This window comes from Chionomys nivalis, chromosome 25, assembly GCF_950005125.1.
Source record: "Chionomys nivalis chromosome 25, mChiNiv1.1, whole genome shotgun sequence".
Classification (NCBI taxonomy): domain Eukaryota; kingdom Metazoa; phylum Chordata; class Mammalia; order Rodentia; family Cricetidae; genus Chionomys; species Chionomys nivalis.
This window is the reverse complement of record NC_080110.1, coordinates 21911263-21927095: the sequence shown is the minus strand read 5'-3', so window position 1 is coordinate 21927095 and position 15833 is coordinate 21911263. Positions and strand designations below refer to the sequence as shown.

General features: G+C 38.8%; 1 protein-coding gene across 2 annotated transcripts in view; it reads left to right on the top strand.

Annotated features, from left to right (window-relative positions):
* Zdhhc17 (zinc finger DHHC-type palmitoyltransferase 17) overlaps positions 1-15833 on the top strand; it is a 62587-nt gene that overhangs the window by 20744 nt on the left and 26010 nt on the right. For both annotated transcript variants that reach the window (XM_057757594.1, XM_057757595.1), the window contains 5 exons: positions 5344-5466; positions 9374-9451; positions 9964-10108; positions 14411-14475; positions 15007-15169. In XM_057757594.1, coding sequence (XP_057613577.1) covers positions 5344-5466; positions 9374-9451; positions 9964-10108; positions 14411-14475; positions 15007-15169 — 574 coding nt within the window. The remainder of the gene's footprint in view (positions 1-5343; positions 5467-9373; positions 9452-9963; positions 10109-14410; positions 14476-15006; positions 15170-15833) is intronic.

Below are 15833 nucleotides of genomic sequence, written 5' to 3'. Positions count from 1 at the left end.
GATCTGCCTGCCTTTGCCTCCCAAGTATGGGAAGTAAAGATGTGCACAACCATGCCCTGCCTAAAAGGTTATAGTCTAATGTGTCAAGTTTCTAGAGCAGTTTCATACATGGGAAATGGAACATTAAGAACGTGTTATTCCAAAAATCTACCCCTCTAGCATATTGACTGGTTTGAGTTAGAGGTACTTGAGAAATATCAGACGCAGGAAGATCTCTCTTGATTTTTTCTCTTTCTACTTAAATGTTTTTATTAGCATATACTGATTATACATAATGAAAAGTGTGTGCACGCCTGTGTATATGAGTGTGTATCTGGGTGTGTGTACATGTGTCTGTGTGTTACAGAATGAGTTTCATTAGGATTGTTTAAAGGAACATAGGTGATGAGAAGAAAACCTCCCCCCCCTCCCCCCCGCCCGTCAACATTAACTAACTACCTGTTAATGTAGAGGTCTCTGGAACCTCTCCAGGACAGGATTTTTTTTTTTTCCAGATATTTCACACCAAGTTTTATTAGAAAATAGAGAGAAAATTCTGAAAATATCCAGATTGAAAAAAAAAATTCAACCCAAGGTTAAAAAGGGCATAGATTGCTCCAAGAAACTTGTGAATGAGGAAAAAGGGGGAGATATTTTTTAAAGAAGAAAAATTATTTCCTCCTTAGGAATTATAATACTGCTTGACCAAGTTTTTGAAAAATGACCTTCTCTGGATCCTCTCTCAAAGAAATGTGTGTGGATGGAAAAAATAGAAGCGTGGGAGAAGCAGAGGCTTCCCAGGGTCATGGCTAGGGAATGCAGGACAGGATGTTGATGCAGGTCTTGTGCAGGTAGGCATAGCTGCTGGGAGTTCTCGAGTGCATGGCTGTGTCATGCCCGAGAGCCAGCATCCCACCTCATCCTCTATCTCTCTGCCACAGTGTTCCCTGCTCTGTGGAGAGGGTAATTCAAAGTCTGACTCATGGTGTCTTCGGCAGTAGGGTCTTACCGTCTAGGTTTGTTGGGGGACCAACTGCAGTGATAGTAACAGTAGCCATTATTGTTTTGGGCTCCTTAGTTGATTTTTATAGTGAAATACTTAATACCTTTCTCATTTGTATAGGTATTTTTCTTTGTGGTTTCCATGGCTATTATTCTTAATATCCTAACATTATTATAACTTCTTTAATTTGTATTGATACTATAGAATTTATAGAAATTAATTTTAATGCTATACAAAAATGTATCATGGAGCTGGGAAGATGGCTCAGTGTTCAGGTTCTTGCTATCAAGCCTGTTGGCCTGAGTTCCAACTGTGAGAACTGATTCCTGCAGGTTTCAAAAGATGCGCTGTGACACACTAAGCATGCAACACACTAAATACAGTCTATAAGGTATGACTAGCTTTTCCCAGTACCCCTTTGGTTGTTGATTTTACAGCGTGTGTGTATGTGTGTGTGTATTTTTCCCTGAAAACGGAACATTCGAATTTAGAAATATAGTAACCATGGAAATCAGACACTCCCCTCTTCTCAAGATTTGCCGCTTTTTTTGATTGTTATCAGTGATTTTTCTCAATACCTCAGCCCGAATATAAATTTAAGGTCCTCTTGGATCTTTCTGAGCATGTGCCCTCCCTGGACATTCATTGTCACTTTTTAATTTTCCCACTATATGCAGTTTCCTTTGAATGACGTGGCTCTTATTGTTACGTCCCAGAAGAGAAGAGAAACACAAAGGGGAGCGGAAAGGGCCAGTGGCCTCTTGAGTCAGAGCAGAGTCCTGCCAGCCTGAGGGAGGCTGGGGTGTGGCAGGTGGAAGGCTGAGCAGCAGCAGCAGCAGCAGCAGTGGGCACTGACACCCCCCCGCCCCCCGTGACATCTCAAACGGCAGCCAGCCATCCAGCCAGCGTCCTTTTCACCTTCCCTGGTTTTGATGTGTTGTTTTGTGGTTGCTCCTGGAACAAGCTTATGCTGCCTGCTGGGGGTGGATGTTGATGATTTGTGTCTGCTGCTGTGCTATAACCTGAAATTAATCACAATTTGATACCCAAGAATTTGCCAGGAAGTTGGAAGTGTCCGGTAGATTCCAGAGTTCCAGGATAATTAGAGTACACAGATATCACCAGTGCAGGAACTCTTTAAGTAGATAAGTTATTTCTGGTGCTTCCTGTTCTACCATCCTCCAAGAATCTTTCCTTGTCTACTTATATTTTCCTTATAGACTTTAAAGCATGAGGAAATAGCCAGTGATTTTTGCATATATTAAAAATGTTTTTGTGATCATTTACCATCGTATTCAAGGTGAGATTCTGTTGTTTATGCTAATATGCCTAGAACTGGGTCTGGTGGTACAGACCTACTTGGGAGACTGAGGCAGGAGGATTTTAAGTTCAAGGCTTGTCTCAGGCTAGCCTGAGCAATTTAGTAGGGTCTTACTGCAAAATAAAAAGTAAAGATAGGGCTAGGGATGGCCAGTTTCAAGTTCTTACAAAAGTATGCTAGATCATAAACTGATAGTAGTGATACTCAGGGTCTTTCACCAGACACTTGTGCAAGAGAACAGCTAAAGATAGCAATGTCCTCCTCATCTGTTCCTCACTTAGGCTGTGCTCTGTGTGTGTGTGTGTGTGTATGTGTGTGTTTGCACACATGCATGATAGAACCAGGGATGGAGCAGTATGAGGTCTCTAGAAATATACCTATAGTTTGTTTCTCTATTAGGTACAGTATAAATACAATTAGAAGTGCTGCTGTTTGCTTTTAGTGTCTTCTTACTGTTCATTCTGTCTCTTAACCTTGTCTTATGGAGGACCTTTTTGAATTTGACTAAGAAATTATTTGGGTCTGGTGCCACACACCTTTAATGCTCATGCTAGTGCTCTTTGCAGAGGGTGAGGAAGGACAAAAACCCCAAAGAAACAAAAAGTAGAAATGTCAAATTTATGTGTTTAGTTTTTATGTTATATAATTCCAGAGATCTAATATTTTGGCTAGGAAATGATTGTGTGTAGATTGATGGTGTGTTGTGTGATATTTTTATTGTGTTCTGACAAATACTTGCTAGGAGTCAGAGGGCGGAGCTAGCCACTAGCTAACCAAAATTAACCATAGAGGTTTGGAGGACTGTAGACATATAGGAGACAGGAAGTAATAAGGCGGGCTGAGAGGGGATCTGGCCTCTTTTTGGAGGAAGGAACAGAAGAGATAGGAGGTCACTGGGGACTTCTTCCCTGCTTCTCTGACCTTTCAGGGTCTTTCCCTAATAATTTGACTCACGATTTTTTATTGATAAATAGTAATTGGTTAAGGCTTCAGTGGAGGATTTTTGGTGGCTTAATGTACTGTTTTTTTTTTTTTCTTTTCTATTTTTGTTTATCCTTGAAATTTTTCCTAATAAGGGGTAGCAGGGGTCAGGATGGTGGTGGCTGGAGAGATTGTTCGTGGTCAAGAGTCTACTGCTCTTGCAGGAAACCCAGACTTTGGTTCTCAGAACCCACATGGGATGGCTGTAGCTCCAGCTCTAGGGGGCTGATGCCTCTGTAGCACCTGTACACATGTGTGCATCCTACCACACACATAATTAGAATTGATAAAAGAAGATATTGAGGGTCTGGCTTGCCACCAAGCCTCACAACCCAAGTTCCCAAGTTCTATATTTTGGACTCACAGAGAGGAAGCAGAGAATTGATTGCTGTAAGTTGTGCTCTGATTTCCCCACGTGAACCATGGCATACCTATACATATGCACACAATAAATAGAATAATTAAAAACTTAATTAAAAGTTGTTAACTTTGGGGGCTGGAGAAGTGGCTCCTTGGCTGAAAGCGCCTGCTCTTCAGCAAGCCGGTCAGTAGCATTTTCCATGTCTGTGCTTCAGTTCCTGCCTTGAATTCCTGCTCTGACTTTTCTTAATGATGGGCTGTAACCTATAAGCTGAAATATGCCCTGAAGCCTATAAACTGAATAACACCCTTCTATTCTCAAGTTGCTTTTGGTCAGTGTTTATTTAATCTCAACAACAAGCAGCAAACTAAAACAATATTACTAAAATGTAAATGTTTTCTTTATGCAATTAAAACCATTATTTTCTACCTTTTCCTAATTGATTAAAAAATCAAAGCTCCGTTTTCATTTGGATTATTGACTTGGCTTAATTTTTTCTTATGACTTTTGTTCCATTCACAAAACTTTCTAATAGTTAAATAAATTGACTTTATACTTGGAAAATACTTCTAAATGAAAACCTTGGGGCAGGGGGTGAGGAACAGGGGCTCTCTTGATCTTTCAGAGGAACTGGGTTCAGTTCTCAGGACCTACAGGGCAGCCCATAATTGTCTGTAACCCCAATTCTTGGGGGATCCAAAGCCCTCCTCTGACTCCCAAGGTTATAGCACACACTTGGTAAATGCACATGCATGCAGGCAAACACTGGTCAAATAAAAATAAATCTTTAACATAGTAAATGTTGATGCTCAGGGATGAGGGTCAGTCTGCGCTTGCCTCCCTCTTATCAGATATGAGCCGCTGCTCGGAGCTTTCTCGTGGGCGTCCCTCAGTTATTAATGGGCTGACTGAGTCGCAGGACTTTCCACCCCATTCCTACCCCAGCACAGAGTTTTACTTTCCTTCAGGATTATCAGCTAGGTTTATAAATTGAGAATCCTAGTATTTGTATAAAACAGATTTTGTTCATGGTATTCCTCTAACATCTTATGTAGTCCCTGTTATTTTCTTATAATTTAATATTTTTTAGCTTCTGTTTAGTTTTAAAATCTGCATAGTTTTGTGGACTAAGTTTTGATATAAAGAAACTGGCTAATTTTGCTTTTTTTTTTCTGTCTTGAACCTCATGAAATTTTACATTATTACAAATGAAACATTTTCAAGTTGCAAAAAAGGATTAGTTAGTGAAAGATGTTGAAATGTTGTTATTTTCAAAGTAATATTGTTTGTTTGTTTTTTCGGGACAGGGTTTCTCTGTGGCTTTGGAGCCTGTCCTGGAAATAGATCTGTGGACCAGGCTGGTCTCGAACTCACAGAGATCCGCCTGCCTCTGCCTCCCGAGTGCTGGGATTAAAGGCATGCACCACCATCACCCAGCTATCAAAGTAATATTGTATGTTGGAAAATAGTTTTAATTTCTAAGTATGAAAATGAAGCATCAGGCCAACCAAGTGTGATGTCACACGTGTAATTCCAATAACTTGGGAGTTGAGGCTAGAGGTTGCTGTGTGTTTAAGGCCAACCTGGACTATCCCGTCTCAAAAAAGAAACAAAAAGCAAAAAACATTACTTCTGAAAATATTGTGCTCAACTTTAAATGCTTTAAGTACTTGTAGCATGACTTGTTCTCTTTTCTAGGTATGGAATATATGAACGCTGCCGAGAATTGGTGGAAGCAGGTTATGATGTACGGCAACCGGACAAAGAAAATGTTACACTTCTTCATTGGGCTGCCATCAATAACAGAATAGATTTAGTCAAGTATGTGTTTTCTCTGCTTCTCTTTAATAAGCTTTAATTAATAAGGTTTTCCATTACTATAAAGTTACTGAAAGTAATCATCATCGGAACTAACGATTTCTAAAATCCATAGCGTCCATGGTGTATATTCTGTTTACTTTGAAAGAAAAGAACTTATGTTTAACATCTATTGCAAGCTTACATGAGTTGAGTCATATAGAGTACTTTTCCACGTTTCCTTTTTGCCATTATTGTTGAAATAACTCCATTTGCGATGTAACATTTTTTATGAAGTAGAAATCTTAATAAATATGCTATCTGAGTATGGATTCTAGATGGGGAAAAGCAAGTCCTAGGCAAAAATGAAGCAGTGTCCCCGAGGGGCCGCGTCCTGCAGAGCCTGCCCTTTGCTCCTGACATTCTCAGTCTTCAGTGTATACTCTTGTCTGATTATCGTTTGTTAGGAAGTTTTTTATTTCATCTTTATGAAGGAAGCTTTCACATGAACGAGAAATCTGGGTTGATAGATTTTGTATGTTTTGTTTTCTCTGTCTTGCCCATCCCAAAGGTCACTGTGCTGTGTTCTGGTTTTTGTCACTGTTGAGAAATTCCATTTACCATTGCGCTTTTCAAGTTTTGTTTTGTTTGATTCCCCTAAGATTTTCCACCTCTCGTTCCTGTAGTCTGACATGAAGAATCCACAAAGTATGAATTTCTTTTAATTTCCCCTAAGATTTTCCACCTCTCGTTCCTGTAGTCTGACATGAAGAATCCACAAAGTATGAATTTCTTTTAATTTATCTTGAATAAGAATTCAAGTAATTTTGATTTTATGGGTTGACGTTTTTAATCAGAGTTGGAAAAATCTTTTCAGCTGTTGCTTTTTTTAATTATAATTAGATATTTTTGGCCTTCCCTTTCTTCCTCTAGCCCTTCCCATATACCCCCTTTAGTCATTGCTTCTTTTTTTAAACTAAAATTACAAATTTTGGCCATTCCTTTCTTCCTCTAGTCCTTTCCATGTACCCCCTTACTCTCTCAAACTCATAGCCTGTTTTTAGTTACTTAATTGAATAATTTATTTAATTTAAATAAAATAATTATTCTGTATTTAATAATTACTTAATCGTTAATTATTTATCTATGTACATTTCAAAATAAATAGTGCAACCTGCTCAGTCCATATAGTTAAGACTTGTTTTTAGTTGGGCGGTGGTGGTGCACACTTTTAATTCCAGCATTGGGGAGGCAGAGGCAGGTGAATCTTTGTGAGTTTGAGGTCAGCCTGGTCTATAGACTTGAGTTCCAGGACAGCCATGGCTGTTAGACAGGGAAACCCTGTTTCAAAAAAACAAAAAGGAAAAACAACAGCACCAACAACAAAAACAACAGACTTGCTTTTCATTCCATGGTTTGTTTTGGTTTCAAGACACTTGCATGTGTAGAGTGTGTGTTCTTTGGCATGGGGGTGGATTATCTGTAGATAGCTGTTTAGTTCCTTTGATGAATAATGTCGTTTAATTCTGATGTTTCTCTGCTAATCTTTGTCCAGATGACTTTTGCATTGGAGAAAGTGGGACATTGAAATCACATACTGTTGATGAATTGATGTTAATCTTTGTCTTTAATTCCTATAGTTCTCTTTTTTTATGAAATTGGGTGCATCAGAGTTTGGTGCATATATCTTTAGGACAGTAATGTCTTTATGGTTAATTGTTCCCTTAATTAGAATGAAGTGTCCTTTATCAGTTATGATTAGCTTTAGTTTGAAGTCTGTTGTCATTTATTAGGGTATTGACCCTGCTTGCTTCCTGTCCTCCTTGCTTACTTGGAGGACTTTTGTCCATCTTTGTACTCTAAGGTGGTGTTGAATCATTATGTTGAAATTGTTTATTGTAGACAACAGATGTATTTTTGTTTTTTGGTCCATTCAGCCAACCTGTATCTTTTGATTGGAGAGTTGAAGCTATTTTTATTTTAAGTTATTATAAAAGATGTATGTTGAATGCAGTAATTATGTTGTTGGCTTTGGTGTTGCTTTTGTTCTCAGTGGTACCTTGTGTTTCAGTAATTATAGCTTCATTTTTGTTGTTGTTGGTGGTGTTGTCATTTTTTTTTAAACAGTCTTGTTGGCAAAGCTTAATTCTTTAAATTTTTCACTGAAATTTGGTAACATGGACTTATTTTTGTTAGTTTCTTTATAACTTCTTTTTAAAGTATATAAAAATTCTTTTTAAAAGAATAATTGATTCTATGGGAGTTTCAAATCATGCACCCCAATTCCTCACACCCACCCCCATATCTTTCTCTCACTTTTTCAGTGCCCCCTCCACAAAAGAAAATGAAACAAAGCAAACAAGCACACAAAAACAAGAACAAAACAAACAAAAACAAACCTCTCTGCTTCTCCTTTCCCACCTTTCCAACACCTCTTCGTTTATGTGGTGTGTGGGGTCCTCAGAATATCGTGTAGTAAGCAGACCCTTACCAGCTTCACTAGCAATGCTCATTGCAGGGAGTGACTGGGCTGCTTTAGGGCCCTTGGTTTCTGGTACACCATCATCACTGGATCCTCACTGGAACTCCTCTGGAATATCCCATGGCCGTCCTGAGTCATGGAGATCCTAAGGGCCAGTCTCTTCACAAGCTCTAGTAGGCCTAGATGTGCTAGAGGTTAGGGTGGGCCAACCCAAGGCCCAGCCGTAGCTGAGCTGGTCATTCTCGGCCACTGGGGTTACCCACCTTAGGCTAGGAGGCCGTGTCACCTCCCCTACGCCCATGTCCTCAGGGTCCTGTACACCCTCGCCTATAGTGAGGAGTGGGGCCGTCTCTCCCAAGTGCTGGGGCCAGCTCTCCCCTGAGAGTTGGAGCCAGCTCTCTTGCTGAAGTGTCCAGCTAGAGGCAAGGCCAGATTTCCCTGGGCCTGCAAAGGGCAAGGCAGGCTCAGCATGCCCCTCTGATTTAATTTCACATGATTCCTAAGGACCCCTGGGGTGACATGGGCCACTGACATCAACACAGACCCTGGCTACAGCTGGACCACAGACCCAGACATAGCAACTCTTTTAAAGGAAAACATTTAATTGCACAGGCTTGCTTATAGTTCAGAGGCTTAGTCCATTATTGTCATGGTGGGAGGCAAGGCAGCATTCAGGCAGACATGGTGCTGGAGAGGTGGCTGAGAGTTCTACATTTTATGTAGGCAGCAGGAAGTGTTCTCTGGGCATGGCTTGAGTATATATGAGACCTCAAAGCCCGCCTCCACAGTGATGTACTTCTTCCAATAAAACCTCACCTCCTTATAGTGCCACTCCCTTTGGGGCCATTTTCCTTCAAACCACCATAGGTCCTGATTATTGTTGAGGGCTTCCTCTTGTAGGGTTCAAAAGAAGAAGGAACTTGGTTGTTAGGAAACAAAGTTCTAATTATCATGCTTAGTTCTTCCAACTTTTGCTCCCAGCCCGTGTCCCTTCCATTGATACACCTGATTTCGACTCTTCGTGTCTAATTATTATGCTAAGATGGTAAATGGGGAGTTCTCCCCAAAGTTCAGTTTGTCTTATTGTGTGTATACTCAAACTCGTTCACTCTGGATCATAAGCAACAAGAACTGCTGACACAAGCTTTCTTACTGATTGTATATACTATTCTTGACTCTTGTGTGTACAACTACCAATTCCAAAATTTTGTGTGTTGCTCAGATCCTTGTGATTGTCTAATCACCTTTTTTTTATATGGTTTCTTGGCATTTTTATAGCTTTAAAATCATTTCCTTTTTCTAGAAAAAAAAGTGCTATGTTTAATATGAAATTCTACTAAACACTTTTTATCTTCAAAGGCACAGAATTGATCGATAGCTCCAGTGGGAAACATTTTATTTTTCACATATCTAAAGTTGAAGATGAAAACTACAAACTTTATTTTACAGATACTATATTTCGAAAGGTGCTATTGTGGATCAGCTTGGAGGAGACCTGAATTCAACTCCATTGCACTGGGCCACAAGGTTTACATTTACTTCTACTTCACCCGTCCCCTTGGCTCCTTCATCTTTTGTTTTTAATGATATGCCTGAACTTGATATAGTTAATCGTGTATTTATTGCTGCCTAGTGTTGTCTTCATTGGAAACAGAGTTACAAGCTGTCCTCAGGGAAGCGAGCTAATCCAGTTCTAAAAGTTGATTACATTTTGGATTAGTAAATGTAATACTTTGGAAGGGTGCACGTGTTTACAGTTAAACAGGTTAGTTCTTGGGACTTTTAGGGTCATATTGGAATGAAATTAACATAGTAATTATAATATTTAAGGAGAAGTTAAGATTGTTTTCATTAAATTATCGAGGCTTTTGTTCCATTTAAAGCTTTCAAAAATCATACTCCTTTAAAGGTCTTATTTTAAGGCAGCTTCATAAAATACATGATTTAACTGCCTGCCATTACCTTCTCAAGTGTACTCTTTCCACAAGACTGTCTTTGAAATAACTTTATGTTTAAATGTTTGTCTTTCTATTTTTTAGACAAGGCCATTTATCCATGGTTGTGCAACTAATGAAATATGGTGCAGACCCCTCCTTAATTGATGGGGAAGGATGCAGCTGTATCCATCTGGCTGCTCAGTTTGGACATACCTCAATTGTCGCTTATCTTATAGCAAAAGGACAGGTAAAAAAAAAGTCCTAATAGTGTGTGTTTTAATTAGATGTTCTTAATGGCTTAAATGTCTGCTATTCTTAGGATTACATTCATAACACGTGGAAATACTTAAGTACTGTTTTCTGCTGTATGAAGACAGTAAATAAATGTAGTTATTTTTATGAGTTTTTAGTGTACTTAAAAGGAAATATATTCTCAAATTAGATAATATTCTGATAAGTTGGTTTTTAATTTATAAGTGTGATAGAAATAAATAGTAGAAAGTAAGGAAAAATTCGTGATCTATTAATTTTTTTCCTTCAACTATTTCCCTTAAATATTGTCTTAGGTTTTCTATTACTGTGATAAAACACCAAGACTGAAAGCAACTTGGAGAGGAAGGGTTTTAGTTTACTCACCTTCATACCACAGTCCATCCTCAGAGGGAGTCAGGAGCGGGTGCTGGTGCAGAGCCATGGAGGGCACGCTGCTCCCTGGTTTGCCTCTCGTGGTGTGCTCAGCCTTTCTTAGCACACTCAGGACTACAAGACGATCAGTGTGCCACAACCCATAGTGAACTTGGCCCTCCCCTGTCAATCATTGATCAAGAAAACACACCACAGGTTTGCCCATAGGACAGTCTGATGAGAACATTTTTTTTTTATTGAGGTTCCCTCTTCCAAACTGGCTGTAGCTTATGTCATGTTGACATAAACTAACCAGCACAATCGACCCTTTGTCGACTTGACATAGAATTATCACAGTTCAACTAGAATCTTTTCTTTCTCACTTGTCCCCAACATAACATGTTAATATTATCACAATATAAAACATATTCCAAATTTCCAAAATCCCAGTCCTTTAAAAATTTCACACTTTAGAAGTTGTATCTCTTTAAATATCTAAACACTCTCTTAGATATCCAAGGTCACATAACATCAGGCTCCAATAAAATAATAAAAAAAAGTTAAATACTTTCTGACTCCAAATAGTAAGAACTAGGGTATGGTCACCACCTGGACAAAGGAAAACCAGAGTCTAGCATTCAGTGTGAAGAGAGCGGGGTTGGGCATCTGGGATCCACTCATACCTTTTAGGCTCCTTCAACGGACTTTGCACAGCCTTCCATCTCTAAAGTGCTGTAGTCTCTGGTGCAGCTGGGCCACACTTATCAGCCTCTTCTGGCCTCACTTCAGGGTCCCCAGTCCTGCCACACAGTGCCAAGCCTCAGTTGTTCTCTGTGACCCCTTCATGCCTTCAAAACTATTACTACCTGCATGGTACACCACCATCTTTGACTATCAATCAAGTTCAGCTGCCAGTATAAGATTGCACCTCAGTCTTCTCTAGACCATAGTTTCTGTGTGCTGATCTTGAGGACACACTTCTAGATTTACTACCTTCATTATGCTGGTCTCTTCTTAATCACTGCTAATTTCTCAGGTCTGACTAACCAACATAAATCATTCTAGTAAAACAAAGCTTTCACTTCCGTGGTGCTGATCTCTTGTTAACCACAACCAGCTGTTCAGCTCCAGCCGAGTAGAACCACAGAGTTTTAAAATGTTGCATGTCCTTACAGGTTCTTTAAAGGACTTGTAGAACTTCATCTGAAGTTTCTCCATTGTTTATATTTTTTGAACATTCTCATCTTCCACGCTCCCACAGAACAGCCTCAGCACTGAGGCTCTCAGTGCTCAACAACTATTCCATCACAGAGGACAGTATCACCACAGCCTCCCAAACATGATCAGGTCTGTCACAGAAGTACCCCAAGGCAGGTACAGTTTCTGTCTCAGTTAGTGTCCCTATTGCTGTGATAACACACCAAGACCAAAAGCAGCTTGGGGAAGAAAGCGTTTATTTTGCTTACCCTTTCAGGTAACAGTCCATCATTAAAGGGAGTCAGGGCAGGAGGCTGGAGGCAGGAGCTGATGCAGGAGCCATGGAGGAGCACTACTTACTGGCTCATGCCTCATGGCTTGCTTGGCCTGCTTTTCACCAAGACCATCAGCACAGGGTGGCACCACCCACAGTGAACCGAACCCTCCCAAATCAGTCATAAAGAAAATGGACCACAGGCAAGTCTGGAGACATTTTCTTAGTTGAGGGCCCCTCTCCTAAAATTACCCTTGCTTGTGTCGTGTTGACCTCAAACTCGCCAAACATTGGAACTTGTCATCTGAATTCTTGTAAACTTCTGAAGCTAATTTTATTGACCTATTATATTCTGTTTTATATTCTTTTTTCTTTAAAGATTTATTTATTTATTATGTATACAGTATTTTCAGTGCTCTGCCTGCAGGCCAGAAGAGGGCACCAGATCCCAATACAGATGGTTGTGAGCCACCATGTGGTTGCTGGGAATTGAACTCAGGACCTTTGGAAGAACAGGTCGTTTTCTTAACCACTGAGCCATCTCTCCAGCCCTGTTTTATATTCTTGAGGAGAATGATTTAATATGAAACAAAACAAAACATGTTTCCTTTTTCGGCTGCATCAAATGGTGCAGTTTCTGTCAGGATCCGTGGGATTTAGGTTCTTGGTGTGCATCAGTAATCATAAAATCACATTAATTACATTAATTATATACCTATTCGTCTTGTTATGTATGCTTTTATAATAAATACATTTTGTTAAGAGAAACACCACCTAGGTTTTCTTCTGCTTCTTTTTTTTTCTGATAGTATTAAAATCAGAATTTGTTGTGTGTATGTTTCTTGTGTTTTGATAGAAATAGCTAGAGGCCTGTTCTTAGCTGGGATACTGGGACAGCTAGCCCACTGCCTTCCTTGATGCATTGTCCAAACTTTACAATACCGCTCTTCAGCAGGGAAGTAGACTTCTTATATGGAGCCTCAGAATTCCCTGAAGAACACATACAGAAGCTGTTCTGTTGACTTGAACCTACAAAGCAGCATTTCTTCTGTCATTGAAGCTGGGGCATCCTGCCTCGTGTTCAGTGTGGGCAGCATGAGAATGGGAATACTATAGGAACCGTCTTTGGAAACTGTCAGAGGAGATTATCCTTATTCTGGTTTCTCATACCAAGGCTTGGAGAATTTATATTTACTTATTTTTCTTTTCCCTTTTAGCTGGGAAAGAAAAAATGATATAAAATTTTGAGTGTTCGTTATCTTTTTGTTAATGCAATTGATTTGGAATTTTGGATCATTTCATTAGTCTTTTTAAAATCTGGGGAAGTAGGTAGGTTATAAGAATATTAAGGGAATGAAGCTGAGCGGTGGCTCCCTGTAGAGCACACTGCCGCACACAGGTAGAAGCTGGGCTGTGGAGGTAGTCCTGCTGTTGGGGCCATTTACTCTAGCTGTCCCTGTCTCAGGAAATCAAGTGGTGGCTTTAGAGGAAGACAGCCGATACCTGCTTTTGACCTCTACACCAGCAGATGTGGACAAGTGTGCTTGTAGAAACATACATATCGAGCACACAAATGAGAGGGACACACACAGATGCATGCAAATCAAACAGTGCTGAGTGTGTTGGCACTGCTTGGCAGGCTGAGAGGCAGGAAGGAACACTACCACAAGTTTGAGCCCAGCCGGGGCTGCATGGTTAGTGCCAGGCCAGCCTGGACTATAGGGTAAGACACCATCATAAAATAGAGTGACCCTTGAGGAAAAAAGTAACCCAAAGATCAAAGAACAAAACTTCACTAGTATGGTATTTTTTTTTAATATATGAAAGATAAAATATGATGGTCTAAGTTTTTAAATTAGTTTTTTCCTGAGTAATTTTTCTGCGTGAAAAAGCAATACATACTTAAAGTGTTTAGACATAATATTGTGTAACTTAATGGGTATAATATTTATAAATACCTAAAAGTTGTCAAGGAAATTAAGATATAAAACTATATATCTTCTTCCCTCTGGAAAATGAAAACTACAAAACAGTGTCACATAGCAAATTTCATCTTGTGAAAGATTAGTAAAAATTGTCTTATTTTAAATTAAGATCCTGTAATAATAGTGTTTGAGGACCACTTAGAATTCTAAAATATCTTAAATATAAAACATATTACATTAAATGTTTTTTAAATGTAAATTTTACATTAAATGTTCTTTTTATATTTTATGTTAAATATTCTTTAAATGATCTTTGAATATAAAATATTAAAGGGGAAGTCTGAAAGCATAATTTGTAAACCAGTTAGACTAATTAGTCATAGAACTTAGGTTCAATTTAAAGTTAAGAGAGAAGTTTTCAGGAAGCATTCTTGATTAATAGTAATGTTTCAGATTGTATAATGTATACATTAGATGTTTTCAACTAGTTTTGGTTAGGATCTTAAAATTCTGCTGTCTTTATTATCAGGATGTAGATATGATGGATCAGAACGGAATGACGCCTTTAATGTGGGCAGCTTATAGAACACATAGGTATGTAACCATCACTTCAGCATAACACTCTGAAACACATGACTAGAGAGCAGCAGATGCTACACTCAGTGCTCTGGAAAGCTCCTGCAGTAGTGACTAGTGCAGAACAGAAGTAAGCCTCTTAATTCTGAGAGGGCAAGAACAGTTGACTTTTTTTTTAAGGTAATTTACCTTTTCATGTGATCACACTGTAAAGTTTTATGTATTTACTTTTCAGTTATTTTAAATCATTTTTTATCAGTATGAATTGGAATGAAGTATGTTTTATTCTTTAAATGCGTAGGTGTTAATTACATGAATTCTTAGATTAAAAGTAGGGAAGTTGGGACCAAGTATGCTGTCTCTTGGCACCATATTACTTTATATAGGGTTGCACATTATTTAATTATTAATTGTAATATTAAGAGGCTAGAATAGATGTGTTCCAGGATGGAATGAGAATGCAGCCACAATCAGTATAGTCTCTGTAATGATTCTGATAATTGAAATTAGGGTTGTTGTTGTTTGTTTGTTTGTTTTTTTCCTTTTCAGTGTGGATCCAACTAGATTGCTTTTAACATTCAATGTTTCAGTTAACCTTGGTGACAAGTATCACAAAAACACTGCTCTGCACTGGGCAGTTCTAGCAGGGAACACCACAGTCATTAGTCTCCTTCTTGAAGCTGGAGGGAATGTGGACGCCCAAAATGTCAAGGTAAATACGTATTGCTGTTGAAGGAGGAGGACACTGATAGAGTCTTCATAAAGCATGTGGTTTTCTTGTTTGCTTTGTTAGGAGAACTTTTTATGTAGTTTAATCATTTGTTTCTGTGAAATAATTTGTTTTAAAAACTTGTCATATATTTTCATCTTATATTTAAATATTTTTAGTTTTAGGTGGCCTTTTATTAGGAAATTGTACTGGATTTTAAAAATTACATGCTTCTAACTTTTGTAAATGAAGGACAATAGCTTTCTAGTTTATAGTTACAAAACCCATTATCCTGTCAGAGAATGTCACAGCTGCTAAAATCACTTGTTTGTAAAAGGCTGGCCACCTAAGGTGAATGACTCCCAGAAGCCATCCCTGTGGAAGGAGAGCGTCAGCTCCCCCAATGTGTCCTCTGACCGTCCTGCATGCCATCATACCTTCACACCATCTAACAGCCATAGGAGAGACATCATTCATAATAAATTCTAGTATTTCTTTGACTTTGTCATTTTAGTAACTTATTTCTTTAAAGAATAAGACTTAAATTCGATTTAAAAAAAACTTTTATGATGTTTATAGAGTATATCACAAGTTAACCCAAGATAAGTACACAGAATTAATCTAAGCCAAGTACAATTTAGTATGTACACTTGAATTTGGGGAATTT